This window comes from Acanthochromis polyacanthus, chromosome 12, assembly GCF_021347895.1.
Source record: "Acanthochromis polyacanthus isolate Apoly-LR-REF ecotype Palm Island chromosome 12, KAUST_Apoly_ChrSc, whole genome shotgun sequence".
Taxonomy (NCBI): domain Eukaryota; kingdom Metazoa; phylum Chordata; class Actinopteri; family Pomacentridae; genus Acanthochromis; species Acanthochromis polyacanthus.
Window position 1 is genome coordinate 40,790,482 of NC_067124.1, and position 20,634 is coordinate 40,811,115.

Genomic DNA, 20,634 nt, shown 5'->3' on the forward strand with positions numbered 1-20,634 from the left:
TTTATTTTTATGCTACAAAAATAACTGCAAAGGAGTGAAACAATATTTTATTTTTAAAATCACTGAACAGAAACGGTTCAGTAAAATACTTTTGGGGTTTCAATAATCCCACTCTTGATTTAAAACATTTTCTGTGTAATTTTTTTTTTTGCTTTGAGTATTTAAGTCTGCAGGCTTTATGAGAAACTAAATGAAGGTTTCTTTCTGTATTTTGTGTGTTTTCATGTCTGTTCCTGTTTTGGGGGCGGGGCCTCTTCTGATTGGCCGCCTCCTCACCTGCCAGTGAACACACCTGATCCTGATCCACTGATCGGCCTCCTGCTTCAGTTTGTTGATAAAGTCCAACCACAAAATCACAAAATGAGGAATTTTTGATCAAAGTTTGGAAAATAAAGTTTCCAGAAACTCTCAGCAGTAAGGAAGTTTTTAAAGCGGACTTCAGTGTCAGATTGGAATATTTGTGCTTCACCTCCCAGTAAGTTTTGTGTTCTCTCACAACACTTTATTACTTTATTTTAGATTTTGCTGTTTTTGTTTCTGAAACAATCTAAAGACTGAATGCTGTTTAACATTGGGGCAAAGTGAATGTTCAAGATGGAAAACCTGCAAACTTCAGGTTTAAATGAAGCTGCAGTGATGCTCAGTGGAGAGTAATCCACTGATTTAACATGAATTAGGTTAAAAATTCTAAGAAACACCAAAATACTCCATTTATCAGCCAGCTGGTGGGTTTGAAAGACATGCGGTCTCCTTAACAACCACTAAAAATTCTCCATTCATCAGTTTTTTGTGGCGTTGAATCGACTGCTTGTCCTGGTTGTGATTAAACTGATGCACAGAATTCATTCCAGTTGGTTCAACAGTTTTATTTTCCTAAACTTTAACTCAGTTTGTCTTTGTGTTACTTTGCAGTATTCTTGCAGTACTTTCACGTGACCTTGCTGTACTTTTTATACGCGTTTGTTACTTTGCAGTACTTTTGTGTTAATGCGATACATATGTGCTGTCTTTGAATACTTTTACTTTACTTTGAAGTACTTTTCATTGTCTTGCACTACTCTTGTATCATCTGAAATACATTTACATTACTTTGGGTACTTTTTGTGTTCCCCTGCAGTACTTTTCCATCACTTTGCAGGAGTTTTGGATTCCCTTGTGGTACTGTTGCGATATCCTGCAATACATTTGTGTTGTCTTAGAATACGTTTACATTGCTTTGAAGTATTTTTGCATTGACTTACAGTACTTTTGTGCTACCTTGAGTTCTTTTGTAACATCGCAGTACTTTTGTGTTACTTTGCAGTACTTTTGTGAGGTGCTGCAGCTCAGTGAGTTGCTATACTGTACTGTGCAGGACTTTGAGGAGATGCAGCTCAGTCTGATTAAATGCAGCCTGGTTGTGTTCCGTTGGCTGCAGTAAATGCAGCACTGTCTGTATTCTACGTGTTGCAGTAAATGCGGCATTGTCTGTATTCTACATGTTGCAGTAAATGCGGCATTGTCTGTATTCTACATGTTGCAGTAAATGCAGCACTGTCCGTATTCTATGTGTTGCAGTAAATGCAGCACTGTCCGTATTCTACATGTTGCAGTAAATGCAGCACTGTCCGTATTCTACGTGTTGCAGTAAATGCAGCATTAGCCGTATTCTACATGTTGCAGTAAATGCAGCATTGTCTGTATTCTAGGTGTTGCAGTAAATGCAGCATTAGCCGTATTCTACGTGTTGCAGTAAATGCAGCACTGTCCGTATTCTATGTGTTGCAGTAAATGCAGCACTGTCCGTATTCTACATGTTGCAGTAAATGCAGCACTGTCCGTATTCTACGTGTTGCAGTAAATGCAGCATTAGCCGTATTCTACATGTTGCAGTAAATGCAGCATTGTCTGTATTCTACGTGTTGCAGTAAATGCGGCACTGTCCGTATTCTACGTGTTGCAGTAAATGCAGCATTGTCCGTATTCTAGGTGTTGCAGTAAATGCAGCATTAGCCGTATTCTACATGTTGCAGTAAATGCAGCATTGTCTGTATTCTACGTGTTGCAGTAAATGCGGCACTGTCCGTATTCTACGTGTTGCAGTAAATGCAGCATTGTCCGTATTCTAGGTGTTGCAGTAAATGCAGCATTAGCCGTATTCTACGTGTTGCAGTAAATGCAGCATTAGCCGTATTCTACATGTTGCAGTAAATGCAGCATTAGCCGTATTCTACGTGTTGCAGTAAATGCGGCATTGGCCGTATTCTACATGTTGCAGTAAATGCAGCATTAGCCGTATTCTACGTGTTGCAGTAAATGCGGCATTGGCCGTATTCTACGTGTTGCAGTAAATGCAGCATTGTCTGTATTCTACGTGTTGCAGTAAATGCGGCACTGTCCGTATTCTACGTGTTGCAGTAAATGCAGCATTGTCTGTATTCTAGGTGTTGCAGTAAATGCAGCATTGTCTGTATTCTACGTGTTGCAGTAAATGCGGCACTGTCCGTATTCTACGTGTTGCAGTAAATGCAGCATTGTCCGTATTCTAGGTGTTGCAGTAAATGCAGCATTAGCCGTATTCTACGTGTTGCAGTAAATGCGGCATTAGCCGTATTCTACATGTTGCAGTAAATGCAGCATTAGCCGTATTCTACGTGTTGCAGTAAATGCGGCATTGGCCGTATTCTAGGTGTTGCAGTAAATGCAGCACTGGCTGTACTGCAGGGCTCTGTGTGTTGCAGTAAATGCAGTCTGATTGTGATAATGTGCTGCAGTAAATGCAGCTCTGCAGCAGGGCCTCCCTCCTCTGTGGCAGCAGGAATGTGTGATGGCTGCAGAGCTGCAGAGTTCAGCTCATTATTCTCCCGCTGCTATTCAGCGCCGCTCCGGAGCCTCATTGTTATTCCGTCCGAGGAGGAGCGACTGGGAGCGAAGCCGCGGCTCAGAGAGGCTCCGGCGGCGGGTCTGGTCCTGGCAGCTCCGGTAAGCGGCTCAGTAATGAGGAGGAAAGGTACTGGACGGCACCGAATATCTGACCCGGATTCCTGTGAGTGAAGGGAGGCAGGGGGAGGCCATGTGAAAAAGGGGTGGAAGGCAGCAGATTTACAACCCCCACCAGAAGAAAAGAGCTTCATTAGAGGCTCAGAGCGCAGGAGGCTGCTCTGTTCCCACAATGAGGACACGAACGGTGAGTAAATGTTTGCTATCAGCAGCTCCAACATTCCTCACAGTTTCTGATCAACAGGTTGCTGCTGCTAATGGAAGCTTTACGCGCTAATGGAAGCTTTACGCGCTAATGGAAGCTTTACGCGCTAATGGAAGCTTTACGCGCAGAAAGCACCGCGGTGCAGCTGCAGGGTTGGATTCCTGCTGGACTTTCTCTTATTAGCTGAAGTCTGTACTGTTACTGATTCAACAGGTTTCACTTTTATCGGGTTTACAGTTGAAGTTGGAGGAGAAAATGTTCATTTAGCTGCAACATCTGACCGTTAAATATCTGGAGACTAAATGTTATCTGTCACTCAAAACAGATCTTATTTTTCTGCTTTATCCTTTAAAAAAGTCCAAAATATCACCAACAAGTGCTTTATTTGATCCTAAATCTGAATATATTTTACTTGTATATCACAGAAAACAGAAAAGCAGTAAAACATTTTATTTTTTATTTCAAAAGTGATTCAAATAAAAAAGCTGCATCTCATATTTCTGCTTTGTCCTTTAATAAAAATGTCAGAAAATGCCCAAAATGTTCTTTAAAAATACTAAATTTAACGTAAAACCTGAATATATTTTACCTGTGTATCACATAAAATAGAGAAAAGCAGCAAAACATTGAACATTTTTTGTATTTTTACTTGAAAAGTGAATCAAAAAAGCTGCATCTTAATTTTCTGCTTTATCCTTTAAAAAATGTCGCTGACAAGTGCCTTATTTGATCCAATATTGGAATATTTTTTACTTGAACATCGCATAAAATAGGAAAAAAAACAGCAAAATAATGATTTTTTTGGTATTTTTACTTAAAAAGTGACTCAAACAAACCAGCTGCATCCTATTTTTTGTTTTTTTCTATAAGAAGTGTCAGAAAACGACCAAAATCTCACCGACTCGGGCTTTATTTGACCATAAATGTGCATCTTTGCGTATCGTTCTTCCTGAACACGTTTGAGGAGCTCCATGAATGCAGCGTCTGTCTGCTTCTTCCTCTGACCACCTGCAGACTTTCCTCCTCACACAGACCAGACTTTATTTCACATCTAAACGCTGCAGAACGCATCAGACAGATTCCAGCCTTAATGAGCACCGCTCTGATCTGGGTCAGCGTTTCTGGAAAAACAAAGGAGGAAACAGAGACGAAGCTTCCTGCTGGTCCTCCATGTTCTGATCTGAAGGCTGCTCAGCGGATCCAGGAGAAATATTTAGTTTGTGAGCTGCTGTGAGGCGATAAATGGAAACACACAGATCCTCCTCAGATCCGGTTTAAAGGCTCAGACCATAAAAAACATTCAGTTTTATCCCAAGTTTAGAATCATTTTTCCACTTTTTATCTGAGTTTCAAGTTTTTTGGTCAAAACTTTGTGTAATCTTTGACAGTTTTAGAGAATTTTGAATCTTTCTGACAGATTTCAAGTCATTTTAAAATCAGTCATTTAGGAGAAATATGGGACCAATTTGAGCAATTTTAAATGATTTCTGAACGAACTCTGGACAATTTTGAGTCATTTTTTCTGAATTTTGAATCTTTTTGAGCCATTGAGTTCAGGTTTGAGTCATTTTAGAAAAATATCCAGTCATTTCAAACACATTTTCAATCAATTCAGACAAATTTTACACAAGTTTGTAGTAATTTTGAGTCATTTTAGGTGAATTTAGAATATTCTTGACACATTTCAAATCATTTTAGAAAAGTTTTCTGTCATGTGCTTCAGTTTTTAAACACTTTTAGATTATTTAGAGTCATCTAGTACATTTTTTCCAGAAAATATTTTCTGACAGTTTTTAAAAATGCTAATAATATAAATAACTTTTCTGAATGAAACATAAATTTTTTGTCTTTTAGGGGATCAGATTCTGTAAAGTTTAGAGACGAGAACATCTGAAGCAGCAAACCTGTGAGAAAAGGAAAATGTCTCGAACCGAGGAGGTGAACAAGATGACGGAGAACGTCTACAAGGTGACTTTCATTCTCTGGGTTTCACTGAATGCTCCTCTGCAGCCGCTCCAGTTTAAACTGGTTCTGTGTGTTCAGGGCATCCTGGACCAGTTCAACCCCAGTCTGAAGAACTTTGTGGCGATGGGGAAGCACTACGAGAAGGCTCTGACCGGTGAGCATCACTCAGCTGTGACTGCTGGAGGGTTTGGTTTTTTCTAAAGCTCTGTCTCTTCTCCAGGAGTCACCGTGGCCGCTAAGGGCTACTTCGACGCTCTGGTTAAACTGGGAGAACTGGCCAGCGACAGCCAAGGCTCCAAGGAGCTGGGTGAGTGCTGGAAGGGAAAGTTTCTAGAGCGACTGGGCCGAGGACGCAGGGGGAGAGTGGAGCCATTGTTGGGAGATTAACAACACCACATGATCTCATTGTGATGCTGAAAACAGCGGGGGAGGCGGCAGGAGAGCCGGAGGGCGACGAGCCAACGGCCTCCAGAGAGGACCAGAGAAGCTCTGCAACGGCTTAGAGCAGCTTTATCTGAGGAAAAACCAGCTCAGAGCAACTTTATCTGAGGAAAAACAGTTTAGAGCAACTTTATCTGAAGAAAAAACAACTTAGAGCAACTTTATCTGAGGAAAAAAGAACTTAGAGCAACTTTATCTGAAGAAAAACCGGTTTAGAGCAACTTTATCTGAGGAAAAACCAGCTCAGAGCAACTTTATCTGAGGAAAAAACAACTTAGAGCAACTTTATCTGAGGAAAAAAGAACTTAGAGCAACTTTATCTGAAGAAAAACCGGTTTAGAGCAACTTTATCTGAGGAAAAACCAGCTCAGAGCAACTTTATCTGAAGAAAAAACAACTTAGAGCAACTTTATCTGAGGAAAAAAGAACTTAGAGCAACTTTATCTGAAGAAAAACCGGTTTAGAGCAACTTTATCTGAGGAAAAACCAGCTCAGAGCAACTTTATCTGAAGAAAAAACAGTTTAGAGCAACTTTATCTGAAGAAAAAACAGTTTAGAGCAACTTTATCTGAAGAAAAAACAACTTAGAGCAACTTTGTCTGAGGAAAAACCAGTTTAGAGCAACTTTATCTGAGGAAAAAAGAACTTAGAGCAGCTTTATCTGAGGAAAAACCAGTTTAGAGCAACTTTGTCTGAGGAAAAACCAGTTTAGAGCAACTTTATCTGAGGAAAAACCAGTTTAGAGCAACTTTGTCTGAGGAAAAACCAGCTCAGAGCAACTTTATCTGAGGAAAAACCAGCTCAGAGCAACTTTATCTGAGGAAAAACCAGCTCAGAGCAACTTTGTCTGAGGAAAAACCAGCTCAGAGCAACTTTATCTGAGGAAAAACCAGCTCAGAGCAACTTTATCTGAGGAAAAACCAGCTCAGAGCAACTTTATCTGAGGAAAAACCAGCTCAGAGCAACTTTGTCTGAGGAAAAACCAGTTTAGAGCAACTTTATCTGAGGAAAAAAGAACTTAGAGCAACTTTATCTGAGGAAAAAACAACTTAGAGCAACTTTATCTGGGTGGAAGAGCAGCTAGAATCAGTTTTAAATGTATATTCTCTCACTTTACAGTAATCTGATTACTACGTTTTATATTTTAGTACATTTTTAAACTATTTTTGGACAATTCTGGGTCATCTTGGACACATTTCTGAATAACTAACAGTTTTTTAAATTCTTTTGGATGAATGTCTTCATTTTGGACAAACTTTTTTGCTCCTCTGGTTTGTAGTTGCTCACTGGTCTTCCTGGATCTTTTTCCATCTTTGTCGAGTCTCTCGGTCAGATGTTTCTGTTCCTCTGTTCAGTTCTTCTCCATGATGCAGACATGGATATGTCCAGGACTGAGGACGTTCTGCTGCTCTCAGCTCATTTTAGAACCATGTTCAGCAGTCAGGCTGATTTTTAGACGGTCTTTGGGTCATTTTGGAGGATTCTTCTTAACTTTGACACATTTTTAGTAATTAGTTTTAGTCCCTTCTGACAAATGTTGGGTTGTTCAGGATCAATCTTGAGTCATTCCTGACATATTTGGACAGGTTCTGAATAAACTTTAACTAGTTTTGTACACATCTGAGTCATGCTGGGCGCTGTGGTGTTCACGTTGTTCCCTGTTGCAGGAGACACCCTGTTCCAGATGGCAGAGGTCCACCGACAGATTCAGGTGCAGCTGGAAGACGTGGTGAGATCTGAGTCCTGCCACAGTGGACGGGTTTTTATACAGAGAGCCTCATGCTTTAGGCCTTAAGCAAACATGAAAAAGATCATCTGCTTAAAGACAAACTAGTTCTACTGTGCATCAGAAAACTGCATGTTCTGAGGATCGTATTAAAGTGAACTTTCTGTTGAACTCTTTCTGTGACTTCAACAGTTGAAGCTGTTTCACTCTGAGCTGCTGGCCCAGTTGGAGCAGAAGTTGGAGCTGGACATCAAATACCTCACAGTAAGTCAACAAAAGACTGAAGATTAGACTAGAGAGGGAGGACACCAAGACTGATGATTTACACATCGTTCAGAAGGATACGAGAAGATTTAAAGTTCCTGAAGATCTCCTGGAGTCCACTTAGATCCATCATTAAGAAATGGAAGGAAGATGGAACATGAATAAATGTGACTAGAGCAAGACGTCCTCAAGACCTGAGAGACTAGAGAGGGAGGCCACCAAGACTCTACGACTCCTCTGAAGGAGAAAGAGACCAGAGAGGGAGGCCACCAAGACTCTATGACTCCTCTGAAGGAGAAACAGACGAGAGAGGGAGGCCACCAAGACTCTGACTCCTCTAAAGGAGAAAGAGACCAGAGAGGGAGGCCACCAAGACTCTGACTCCTCTGAAGGAGAAAGAGACCAGAGAGGGAGGCCACCAAGACTCTGACTCCTCTGAAGGAGAAACAGACGAGAGAGGGAGGCCACCAAGACTCTGACTCCTCTAAAGGAGAAAGAGACCAGAGAGGGAGGCCACCAAGACTCTATGACTCCTCTAAAGGAGAAAGAGACCAGAGAGGGAGGCCACCAAGACTCTATGACTCCTCTGAAGGAGAAAGAGACCAGAGAGGGAGGCCACCAAGACTCTATGACTCCTCTAAAGGAGAAAGAGACCAGAGAGGGAGGCCACCAAGACTCTATGACTCCTCTAAAGGAGAAAGAGACTAGAGAGGGAGGCCACCAAGACTCTGACTTCTCTGAAGGAGAAAGCGACTAGAGAGGGAGGCCACCAAGACTCTATGACTCCTCTGAAGGAGAAAGAGACGAGAGAGGGAGGCCACCAAGACTCTATGACTCCTCTGAAGGAGAAAGAGACGAGAGAGGGAGGCCACCAAGACTCTATGACTCCTCTGAAGGAGAAAGAGACTAGAGAGGGAGGCCACCAAGACTCTGACTTCTCTGAAGGAGAAAGCGACTAGAGAGGGAGGCCACCAAGACTCTATGACTCCTCTGAAGGAGAAAGAGACGAGAGAGGGAGGCCACCAAGACTCTATGACTCCTCTGAAGGAGAAAGAGACGAGAGAGGGAGGCCACCAAGACTCTATGACTCCTCTGAAGGAGAAAGAGACTAGAGAGGGAGGCCACCAAGACTCCTATGACTCCTCTGAAGGAGAAACAGACTAGAGAGGGAGGCCACCAAGACTCTATGACTCCTCTGAAGGAGAAACAGACTAGAGAGGGAGGCCACCAAGACTCTGACTCCTCTGAAGGAGAAAGAGACTAGAGAGGGAGGCCACCAAGACTCTATGACTCCTCTGAAGGAGTTCCTAGCATCATGACATGAAGCATGGTGGTGGCAGCATCATGATGTCTCAGCCGTATTCATCTTAATAATTTCCATGAGAATGAATGTGTTTTCCTGAACTCTACTCTTTACCATTCCTTTCATTAAATCCTCTCTAACTCGTCGTTTCCCTTCAGGCCACCTTAAAGAAGTACCAGAGTGAGCGGAGGTCCAAGTCCGAGTCCATCGAGCGCTGCCAGTCTCAGCTGAAGAAGCTCCGCAGGAAGAGCCAGGGCAGCCGCCATCCCAACAAGTATGGAGACAGAGAGATGCAGGTGAGAAGGTTCACAGTAGACGTCCTCCTTCTGACTCATCTTGGACACGTTTCTGTCAGTCTGGACAAACATGGATTCTTTTCTGACAGGTTTTCACTCATTCTGGACGAGTTAAAGTGATCTTGAACATTTGGACATTTTGGATGAATTTTGTAACAAGTTTTGTGCAATTCTGAAAATGATTTAATAATTTCTGGCAAGTTTATGTTAATTTTGACAAATTCTGTCATTTTGGACACGTTTTAAAATAATTTTAATCCGATTTTTGTCAAAATTTGAGATGCTTTGAACATGAATGTCTCCATGTTACTCTGCTCATCAGTAGATGTTTGTCCATGCTGGATGGACCTCCAACGTGTTTCTGAGCCATGCTGACTTCTGGTTTTGTGTCTCGTTTTTGTTTTGAGGATTTCAATAATTTTCTGTCCTGTTTTTGTTGTCTTGTATCTTGTTTTTGTCATTTTGTGTCTTGTTGTTTTGTCGTTTTTGTCTTTTTGTGTCTCGTTTTTGTCTTTTTGTGTCTCGTTTTGGTCTTTCTGTGTCTCGTTTTTGTCTTTCTGTGTCTCGTTTTTGTCTTTCTGTGTCTCGTTTTTGTCTTTTTGTGTCTGGTTTTGGTCTTTTTGTGTCTGGTTTTGGTCTTTTTGTGTCTCGTTTTGGTCATTTTCTGTCTCGTTTTGGTCATTTTCTGTCTCGTTTTGGTCATTTTGTGTCTCGTTTTGGTCTTTTTCTGTCTCGTTTTGGTCTTTTTGTGTCTCGTTTTGGTCATTTTGTGTCTTGTTTTTGTCTTTTTCTGTGCCGTTTTGTGTCTTTTTAAAATAATTACGTGTTTACAGCCTCTATAAACTCTGGCTCTGCTGCTCTGTTCACTGTTTCTGATCCATGCCACATATTTTCCCGTTCATTGTGGATCTGTGCTCGGCGTCCGGCCGGTTAAAGAGCAGATCTGTGTGGCGTGAACGAGATTAAAGAGAAAAATGTGCTCCAGCTGATTTCTCCCAGAACAAGCAGTCAGTGAATGGAATGAGAGGATTTAGCTGAAGGAGAAGGAAAGGTCGGCCTGCAGAGGTTTTATGATTCTAATGATGCTATCGTTGGGAAACAGACAGGAAGTGATGTCATAAGCTAACATTGTTACAGTAAAGGTTAGCGGAGATGTTTTCCATCCCATAATAATTCACATATTAAACCCTAAAACATCAGTAGTGTGTAAATGTTCTTGTACTGAGACCAAATCTATAAAACTTAGGAGAAAAGAATGTTTAAAATACATTGTGGGAACATTTTTTAATCCACATAATATTTTAAATATTATTATTATTCATGGAACATGACTCACATGTTGGCAGGACCTGGTGATGAGGATTCCGTCGTTTGGTGTCTCATTTTTCTCTTTCTGTCTTATTTTTGTCATTTTCTGTCTTTTTTGTCTTGTCTTTTTGTCATTTTGTGTCTTGTTTTGGTCTCTTTCTGTCTCATTCTTGTCATTTTGTGTTTGTTTTTGTTATTTTTTGTCTTTTTTGTCGTTTTGTCTCCTTTTTGTCGTTTTGTCTTTTTTTGTCACTTTGTGTCTCCTTTTTGTCGTTTTGTCTCTTTTTTTGTTTTGTGTCTTTTTTGTCGTTTTGTGTCTCCTTTTTGTCGTTTTGTGTCTTTTTTTGTCATTTTGTCTCCTTTTTGTCGTTTTGTGTCTTTATTTGCCGTTTTGTCTCCTTTTTGTCGTTTTGTGTCTTTTTTTTGTCGTTTTGTGTCTTTTTGGTTGTTTTGTGTCTCCTTTTTGTCGTTTTGTGTCTCCTTTTTGTCGTTTTGTGTCTCCTTTTTGTCGTTTTGTGTCTTTTTTTGTCGTGTCTCCTTTTTGTCGTTTTGTGTCTCTTTTTTGGTCGTTTTGTGTCTTTTTTGGTTGTTTTGTGTCTCATTTTTGTCGTTTTGTGTCTTTTTTTGTCGTTTTGTGTCTCCTGTTTGTCGTTGTCTCCTTTTTGTCGTTTTGTGTCTCCTTTTTGTCGTTTTGTGTCTTTTTTGTCGTGTCTCCTTTTTGTCGTTTTGTGTCTCTTTTTTGGTCGTTTTGTGTCTTTTTTGGTCGTTTTGTGTCTTTTTTGGTTGTTTTGTGTCTCATTTTTGTCGTTTTGTGTCTTTTTTTGTCGTTTTGTGTCTCCTGTTTATCGTTGTCTCCTTTTTGTCGTTTTGTGTCTCCTTTTTGTCGTTTTGTGTCTTTTTTGGTCGTTTTGTGTCTTTTTTGGTCGTTTTGTGTCTTTTTTGGTTGTTTTGTGTCTCATTTTTGTCGTTTTGTGTCTTTTTTTGTCATTTTGTGTCTCCTGTTTGTCGTTGTCTCCTGTTTATCGTTGTGTCTCCTTTTTGTCGTTTTGTGTCTCCTTTTTGTCGTTTTGTGTCTCCTGTTTGTCGTTGTGTCTCCTTTTTGTCGTTTTGTGTCTCTTTTTTGGTCGTTTTGTGTCTCATTTTTGTCGTTTTGTGTCTTTTTTGTCGTTTTGTGTCTCCTGTTTGTCGTTTTGTGTCTCATGTTTGTCGTTGTGTCTCATTTTTGTCGTTTTGTGTCTCCTTTTTGTCGTTTTGTGTCTTTTTTTGTCATTTTGTGTCTTTTCTGGTCGTTTTGTGTCTCCTTTTTGTTGTTTTGTGTCTCCTTTTTTTGTCGTTTCTCATACGAAGCAGACAACTGTAAAAGAGGTCTTTTTTCTAATGTTCTGGACCCCAGATGAGCCTCCTCGCTCATTAACGAGTTCATGTTGTGTTGTCCTCCAGTTTGTGGAGCTGATGAGCCGTCGGCAGGTGGAGCTGGACTCTCTGGTGGCTTCAGGGTATAAGTCGGCGCTGACAGAGGAGCGGCGGCGGTACTGCTTCCTGGTCGACCGGCAGTGTTGTGTCACCAAACTGCTCATTAACTACCACTCCAAGGTGATCTGATTTCTACGTTCAAACGGCCTCATGACCCTGAAGAAGCAGGAACTAGAACTGAGACCAGAGTGTCCAGACGGTGCTTTCACTGCAGCTCGTTTCTTCAGCTCTGCTCTTCTTCTGTCTTTGTTGCGTCTGAACTTCCTCCAGGTCAGAGAGCTCCTGTCTCAGAAGCTGTCGTCGTGGCAGCAGTCGTGTTCTCAGCCGACCAAGCTTCCTGAACGAGCTCTGAACCTGCTGAGACACACGGCGCCTCAGAGCCCCGGAGCCGCCGGCATCGCCGAGGTCCTCCGACACGCCAAGATCGGCTCAGCTCAGCCGGAGCAGGTCAGGACGGTCCTGATCCTGTAGAGGCTTAAATGTCTCCGTGATACTCTGCTCAGCATCAGTAGAAGATGTTCCACCATGCTGGATGGATCTGCAACATGTTTCTGAGCCATGCTGACCTTATTTTACAGTTTCTTATTAATTTGGGTCGTCTTTGTTACGTGTTTACCATTTTTAGGCAGATTAAGCCATTTTAGACGAATTTTAGTTTCATCTTGGACAACTATGGAGTCATTTCCAACAGGTTTTGGCAAATTCTACACCAGTTTACTTTTCATTCAGGACCAGTTTTTAATGATCTTGGACACTCAGACATTTTGGGCGAGTTTATGGAATTTCTTTGATGTAGTGTTCACTTGTTGTCATGGTTACAGTGGCGCCATGCTGCTATCTCACAATGATATTACTCACTTTGGACAATTTTAAGTTTCCTTTGAATTTGTGTAATTTCTGGAAGAGTTTAACTAATTTTGGACTCATTTTGAGTCACTTTGAACACTTTTTGTCATTTAGGACAAGTTTTGAATAATTTTGGAAAACTTTTACTCACTTCAGACATTTTTAACAAATTTTAAGTCATTTAAAAAAGTCTGGAGTCATTTTGGACCATTTTCAAGTCAATTTTTACATATTTTGAGTCCTTATGGTCCAGTTTGGGTCATTCTGGAAAGAATTTGAATCCTTTTGAACAAATTCAAAATAATTTGTGTCATTTTGAGAAGTCTGGAGTCATTTTGGACAATTTTGACAGATTTCAAACTGATTTGAAAAGTATTCATTCTTCAGATCTTTAGCTGGCTGTGATGGACCTCTGCTTTGTTTCTCCAGCGGCTGTCGGTCCAGGAGGTTCCTCCTCTGCTGAACGGAGACTCCAGTCGCCTCCAGCAGCAGCAGCGTTCTCCTCCTCCGGCCTCCCAGAGCGACGCTGCTCCTCAGGGTTCTCCTCAGACCTTCAGCTCCACCGCCGGAGCTTCATCCAGAGGAGCTTCTCCTCAGCACACCGACTCTCCTCTCAGCTCCAGCCCTCTCCCAGACGGCAGCCCGGCCGCCTCCACCCCGACCACCTCCTCCTCCTCCTCCTCCTCGGCCCAGCAGGCCTCCCTCCTCCTGGCCTCCAACACCTCCACCCTGTCCCCCAGCCTCATCCCCTCCACCGTCATGTCCCTCAGCCAGGTGTCTCCGGACGGCGGTTCCTCTCAGGGCGTGACTGTCCCCATCTCCCACAGCGCCCCCCACAGCCCGCCGCTGCCCCACAGCGCCCCCCTGAGCCGGGCCATGACCCCGGTCCATCTGCTGGCCCCGCCGGGCCCCGGAGGCAGCAGCAACCCCTGGCTGCTGAGGGCCGCGGAGATCAGCGCCACGGCGACGCTGCCATTACCACGGCGACCAGTCAGCGAGCTGAGGCTGGGCGGCTTCCAGGGTGAGGTTCTGGGTCTGGTTCTAGTTCTGGTCTTCATTGCCAAACACAAACCCAGCGCAGGTTTTTAAACTGAACGTTGCTGAATCTGACTTTCTGTGTTCAGTAAATGAATCCAGTAATTTAATGAGTGCAGCTTTAGAGCTACGCTTAGAGGCTGTTATGTTTGTCATTTTCTGTCTCTTTTTTGTCGCTTTGTATCTCATTTTTGTTGTTTTCTGTTTCATTTTTTGTCATTTTGTGTTTTGTTTCTGTCATTTTGTGTGTCCTGTTATGTTGTGGCTCAAACTGATCCATTTTAATATTAACTATAGCACGTCAATATAGCCTAACATTATCAGCTCTGCCTGAAGTTAGCTAGTGTTCTAGGAAGATAATGTAGAAAAACATTATTAAAATAACTCTAAAGTTAGCTAGTGTTATAGGAAGATAATGTAGCAAAACATTATTAAATAACCCTAAAGTTAGCTAGTGTTATCGGAAGATAATGTAGAAAAACATTATTAAAATAACCCTAAAGTTAGCTAGTGTTATAGGAAGATAATGTAGAAAAACATTATTAAATATGCCCTAAAGTTAGCTAGTGTTATAGGAAGATAATGTAGTAAAACATTATTAAATAACCCTAAAGTTAGCTAGTGCTACAGCAAGCTAATAAAGCATAGTATTATGAGCTTAACCTAAAGTTAGTTCGTGTTAGATCAAGCTAATAAAGATAAACATGATTAGCTTAACTGAAAGTCAACTAGTTAGCTCATGCTATAACAAATTAATTTAGCATACTGTTATTAGCTTAACCTAAAGTCAGTCATTGAGCAGGTGCTACAGCAAGCTGATATAGCACAATATTGTTGGTTTATCTTAAAGTCTGTCAGTGCTGTAATAATGTTGTTAGCTTAGCTTAATGTAAGCTATTTAGCCTTTTAGACCGTTAATAACATTCTTTATTTGCTGGTTAGCCGTTATATTACTGTTTTAGTGAACAGAATTGATCAGAAATCTGACATTAGCGAGGCTAGAATACAGAATGTTTTTCACAAAGTTACTTTTCTCATGTTAAATAAACTCTTTATTTAAATTTTCCCCCTCCAGGCTCCAGTCTCCCCAGGATGCTGCCTCTGTCTGGACCTTCTCGGGTGGAGGCCATGTTTGCTCACACACCTGGAGCATCGGACGGCGGCGGTGGAGGTTTAGGAGGCGGAGCTTGTTTACTGCACTTCCTGTCTGGAGATTACATCACTCTGCTGATCTCTGAGCCCAGAGACGGATGGCACTACGGCCAGAACGAACGGACCGGACGGTAAGAACACGGCTTCATCCTGGAGACGTCTTTTAGCCTTCAGAGGACTTTACCAAAACCACTCCTCCCGTTATCCTCCTTCTCTCTAACATACCATAGACAGACCATAATTCTCTCTATGTAGTCCATGTTGTGTTTAGGCTCCTCCCTGAATCCTAAAACCTGCCAGTGGATTTGAAAAGGAAGTTACTTTTTTTTTTAAAAATGCCCAAAAGGACTAAAAACAAAATCATCAGAGTTTCACTTTCCAACAGTCAGTGAATGTGTCAACTCTGACGTATAAACTCAGCAATCACTTTATTCCACGTCTCGTTTAAAATGTCACCAAAACTCAGTAGTTTGCACCAAAAAGATTTGGCGAAAAACAAAAAATTCAGCGACTCCTGATGCAACCAAAAAGTCACGACTGACTCAGATGTGACCGACAGTCAGGGGACAAAAATTCAGAGAGTTTACGGATTCCACAGAGAGACAGTAAATGCAGCATGGCTCGGAAACGAGGAGATAGTTGTTGGAGCTCCATCCAGCATGAAGAAACATCTTTCTGCTGATGATGAGCAGACTAGAGAGAAAACATGGAGATATTCATCTGTAAATGACTCAAAGTTTGACAGAAATCTGATTCAAATCATTATTAAAGGAATCAAAAATGACCGAATTTGTCCAAATTGACAAATACTTTTCAAAAATGATTCAAAACATTTTCAAAATTACAGAAATTAATTAATAATGTCTGAGTGTCCAAGATCACTCAAAATTGGTCCTGAATAAAAAGAAAATTTGACAAAAACCAGACCGAGCGTCATAAAACGAGACGAAATTACAGAAATGGGACACAAACAACAAAAACACACAAAGATGACACAAAATGACAAAAAAATAGACCTAAAACGACCCAAAGAACGCACAAGATGACAAAAACGAGACCAAATGACAAGAAAATAGATGACACTGAGACAAACCGAAGTTCTCTCTTCTTCATGATTGTTCTGTTTCCAAACATCTGCAGGACGTTTAGATTTAAAAATGGACCAACAGTGAAGGAAAAATGAGATGATATGTTTCTAAAAGACAAAAGACGGTGACTTTAAGGGGCTTTGTTTATCACACAGACTCTTTAAACTTTGATTTGAACATGAAGCTGATGTTTTCCTCCTCAGAAAAGGCTGGTTCCCGTTCTCCTACACTCAGCCTCAACACAACCAGACGGATCTCCTGGAGAGGTGATGCATATTTTCCTTCTGTGTTCTCAGTAAAAACACCAGCAGCTGTTGGTCTTCCCTCTCCCGGCTCGTCTTTCTGTGTTTTTAATCCTCGGGTTCCTTTATCTCTTCCTGCAGCTCGCTCTTCCTATCTAAAGCCAACAGCACCAGCACCGGCCAGCTGGACAAGCTGCCGGCGCTCACGCCCGAGTCGGAGGACGAGCGGAGCCTCCCGCCCCAGAGGGTCAGCACCTTCAGGCCCCGCCCATACAGCATGGCCGACAGCAACAAGGTGAGAGAGCGCAGGTGAAGCTTCAGGGGTCGTCATGGAAACCAGAACTAACGGTGATGATGGTCTGTTTGTGTTCCAGATCACCTCAGAGCTGACCTCCCCTCCTCCGTCACCCAGCAGGTAACCCCTATATGCATGGATGATTAGAATAAACTCGCTCAGTGTTCCTCCAAAGCTGCTCATTCCCCCACAGGGCAGAAATGTTGATGATTGTTGATGATCAGAAATCACACAGAATGTGTCCCAGCTCATCTCCAGCTTACAGGAAGTAATAATTCTCACATTTCTGGACAGATTTTCTGCAATTTTGGAACATTTTCAGGTCATTTTGGACTAATTTTGATGATTTTTAAAGCATCTTGGACAAATTTAGTGTCATTATAGAACATTTGAGAGAAATTCTGACTGGTTTTGGATCATCTTCAAGTCAGGTTTTGGACGCATTTTGAATAATTTTAGATCATTTTGAATTATCTTGGACAATAAGGGTTTGGATGTAGAGGAGGCTGTAAAAATGGGTTTCTTGTGGGTTAGACTGCTCTGCTTCTAACCCCTCATGTCATTCTGCAAGTTTTCAGTCATTTATAGTCATTTTCAGTTCATTCTGAACAGATTTAAGATTTATTTTTTTCATTTTGTGAAGATTTGTGTCCTTTCTGACAATGTTTGCATCATTCTGGACAAATTTTCTGCAATTTTGGATCATTTTTCTTGTCAGTTAAGACAGATTTTGAGTCATTTTGGATGATTTTTAAGGCATTTTGGGCACATTTAGTGTCATTCTGCGAATTTTCAGTCATTCTGGATCATTTTTAATCGTGACAGAAATTCTGAATGACTTTGGATCATTTTAGACTATTTTCATGTCACTCTGAACAAATCATCATTTAACCGAATTCATGGAAATTTCTCTGTAATTCTGGATGATTTTCAAGTTATTTTGAATCATTTTGGATGATTTTTGCTGCATCTTGGACAGTAAGGTTTAGAAGCAGAGTGGTCAGACCCACTTTCTGTAGTTAAGGAGAAAAATGGGTTCAAAGTTTGGTGTTTTCCAGAATGTTCTGATGTTGGAAGCTCCACTGTAGCGCTGCTTGTGGAGGTTTTTAGGTCTTCTGAATGAGAAATTTGTGTTGTCAGTCTTTGGGTGTAACATAAAAAACATTTTTTTATGATTAGAGGTCCAACTCTGGACGTAAACTTCACCAGACATTGTGGACAGATCTTTAGTTTATTCTTGATAACTCCCATTTTTCTGGTTTCCTGCTTCCAGGCCGAACCCGTTCGCTCACATCCGCCTCAGAAAAACCGTCACCAACGACCGCTCAGCTCCGATCATCGAGTGAGTTTGGACTTCCTGCCATCTGGTCCGTCGGTCCGTCCAGCCAACGGACTCCTGCTGATGTTTGTTCTGTTTAATCCCATCCGGTTTATGTGTCAGAACGTTTTTAAAGCAGATCTACTCTAAATGTGGTTTAGTTCTGAGGAGGAAGGAGGAATAATCGATGTAACATCTGCCTGAGTGAGCCTTAAAATGAAACCTAGTCTAGTTTTTATGGGCGTACTTAGAGTAACTAACACGTTTTAATTTGTTTTTGTGCCACATTCAGAGAGGTTTCTGCTGATTTAGGGACTGGATCCTGATAGCCGAAAGGTTTAATGAAGTGATTGGGAAGAGGACAGGCTCCTTCTCTACATATACAGGATTATATTTGGTAGAAAAGCTGATTTTTCTCCGTTTCAATGAAGGTGAACTTTTAAATTTTAAGTGTCTTTTTTTTGTTATTTTAAACCGTGATTATTTGGATTTTAATGATTGAAATGGACGCTCCAAGTCGTTTTTGTGTTTCTTTTTGTTTAGTTCCTGGACAGAGTTGTTCCTGTCGGATAGATTTTCTGTTTCTGCTGCTGTTCGGTCAGATTATTGGATCATTTTAACTCAAAATGCCAAGAAAAAAACACATCCTGCCTTAATTTTGATGCAGAGAAACAAACTTTAGAGCGTTTGGGTCGAGGTTTTGTTAGAAGAAGTGTTTTCTTTAGGAAGTAGCTTGCTGTGGAGGGTTTCAGGTCTTCTGGATGAGAGACGTTGGTGCTTCGTCTACGGGTTTGACGTCTCCTCGGTTCCTTTTTTCCCAAACCTGAAGCTCTTGACGTCTGTTCTAGCTGCACGTTTAGCAGAATCTGAGAGATAGACGAGAAGAATGAGGTTTAACGGGAGGAGACGGAGCTGAGAAAGTGATGAAGAAAGTTTATTGGAAAGTTGAGCGACGTCTGAGGAAGTGTTCGTGGTAAAAGCCCGACAGTAAAACTCTGAAAATGAAGTAATAGTTCTTCTAACTGCTGCCAGTTGCTGTGAACTTTTAGCACCTTGAAGATAGAAAAGTTGTAGAAAATCTAACGGCACATGAACGGCAACGTGGTAGAGCTAACGCCTGTAAATAGCTGAAAATGTGATTGTTTAACTTTTATTTCCTTTTAAACTCATATTTCACTTTGGTAGAAAAACTTTAGACGTTTGAAAACCTGAAACTGTTGAATTCAGCCTCCAGCACCGGTTATTTCTATCATTACAGCCCTCATAGTCTTTAATTTCAATTTTAAATGGAGTAATACTGATTATTTTCTCTTTATATCAAAGGAAATCTCAGCTGGAATCCAGTATTAGTGGCAGAAAAATCAACTTTTACGGAGTTTGACAAAAACAAGACAAAAGACAAAACGACGAAAAGAAGACATAAAAGGACAAATACGAGACAGAAAACCACAAAAAAAAGACAAACGAGACAAAAAGACAAAAATGAGACACAAAACGACTAAAATGAAATACAAAAAAAAAACGAGGCAGAAAATGACAAACGGGACAAAACGACGGCTCAGACAATTCGTTTGTTAGTAATATTGGTAATTTAAATAATAAAAGATAAGAATTGTAGCAATAATTTAAAAAATAAACATGCAAAGCATTAGAAAATGACAAAACAGTGAAAAAATACAATCAAACATAAAGAACAAAAACTGTAGAATGGAAATAACTGGTCAAAATGAGGCTGTAATGTGAAAAAAAAAAACTCCATTGTGACCTAAAATCTGACGGTTTTCTAACAAAATCAACAGAAAATGTTGTTTTAATGCTTCGTGTTTACAGAACTGCAGAATATTTCCAGCTGACACCATCCTGATGAAAACAAAGCGTTCTACTGAAGTGAAATCTGGTTTGGACATTGAACGTAAATCCTTAAAGTCCTCGCATTTGTGCAACACAAAAAACTGCATAGACATGAAATCCTGACTGCACAAGTTGAGCTGTGATGAGGAATGTTGACATGTTGTGAAATAAAAGTTCTATGAAAGACTTTCTCCTCTTATTGTCTTTTTAAACAGTTTAGTTGTGTTTTACAGTATTTCTGCATCATATTTTTATCTTATTTAGCGCTCAGACGTCTCTCTGAATAACTTCCAGCCCCGTATTTTATTCTTTCTGCTTCTCTAAGTCGAGTCACGCTACCGTTAACAAGGAATTTGTTTTTCCGTTAATCTGATTGCAGATTTTTCTCTCTAAGCCTCTGAAGGATCAAACTGTGTTCAGGATTATTTTAAAAAAAAAACTGAGCTACTCCAGAAAACCCAGTGTCACATTTTCTGTCATAAAAAGGTTTGCTTTGAAGCCTTCTCATAGAAAATCAACTGAGTTTAACACTCAACTTTCATCTATAAGCTTGTTTTGGACAGTTAGCCCATTTGAGACAGTTATTAGCTCATTTTAGACAATTAGCTTATTTTAGACATTTATTAGCTCATTTTTGACAATTAATTGGCTCCATTTGAACAGTTATTAGCTCTGTTTTGTGCTTTTTTTTGTGTTTTTTTTTATTCAATTGTTCTAGCTAGATCTGTTAGCCAAGTCAGTTAGCTATGCCCGGTAGCTGGGTCCATTAGCTAGATTCGCTAGCTTGGCCCGTTAGCTAGGTTCGTTTGCTAGGTTATTCTACTGCTGTTTTGTGCAGTGTTATGGT

General features: G+C 40.9%; 1 protein-coding gene across 1 annotated transcript; it reads left to right on the forward strand.

The window, feature by feature from the left end:
• Window positions 1-2,838: 2,838 nt before the first annotated feature.
• zgc:158689 (uncharacterized protein LOC791177 homolog) lies at window positions 2,839-19,973 on the forward strand. The gene is made up of 15 exons (XM_022206665.2): window positions 2,839-3,166; window positions 5,039-5,152; window positions 5,228-5,303; window positions 5,370-5,456; window positions 7,258-7,319; window positions 7,509-7,580; window positions 9,042-9,179; window positions 11,928-12,080; window positions 12,231-12,407; window positions 13,236-13,827; window positions 14,917-15,124; window positions 16,285-16,347; window positions 16,465-16,618; window positions 16,698-16,738; window positions 17,892-19,973. The coding sequence occupies exons 2-15, from the start codon at window positions 5,105-5,107 to the stop codon at window positions 17,962-17,964; spliced, it is 1,944 nt and encodes a 647-aa protein (XP_022062357.1). The 5' UTR covers window positions 2,839-3,166; window positions 5,039-5,104; the 3' UTR covers window positions 17,965-19,973.
• Window positions 19,974-20,634: the final 661 nt, after the last annotated feature.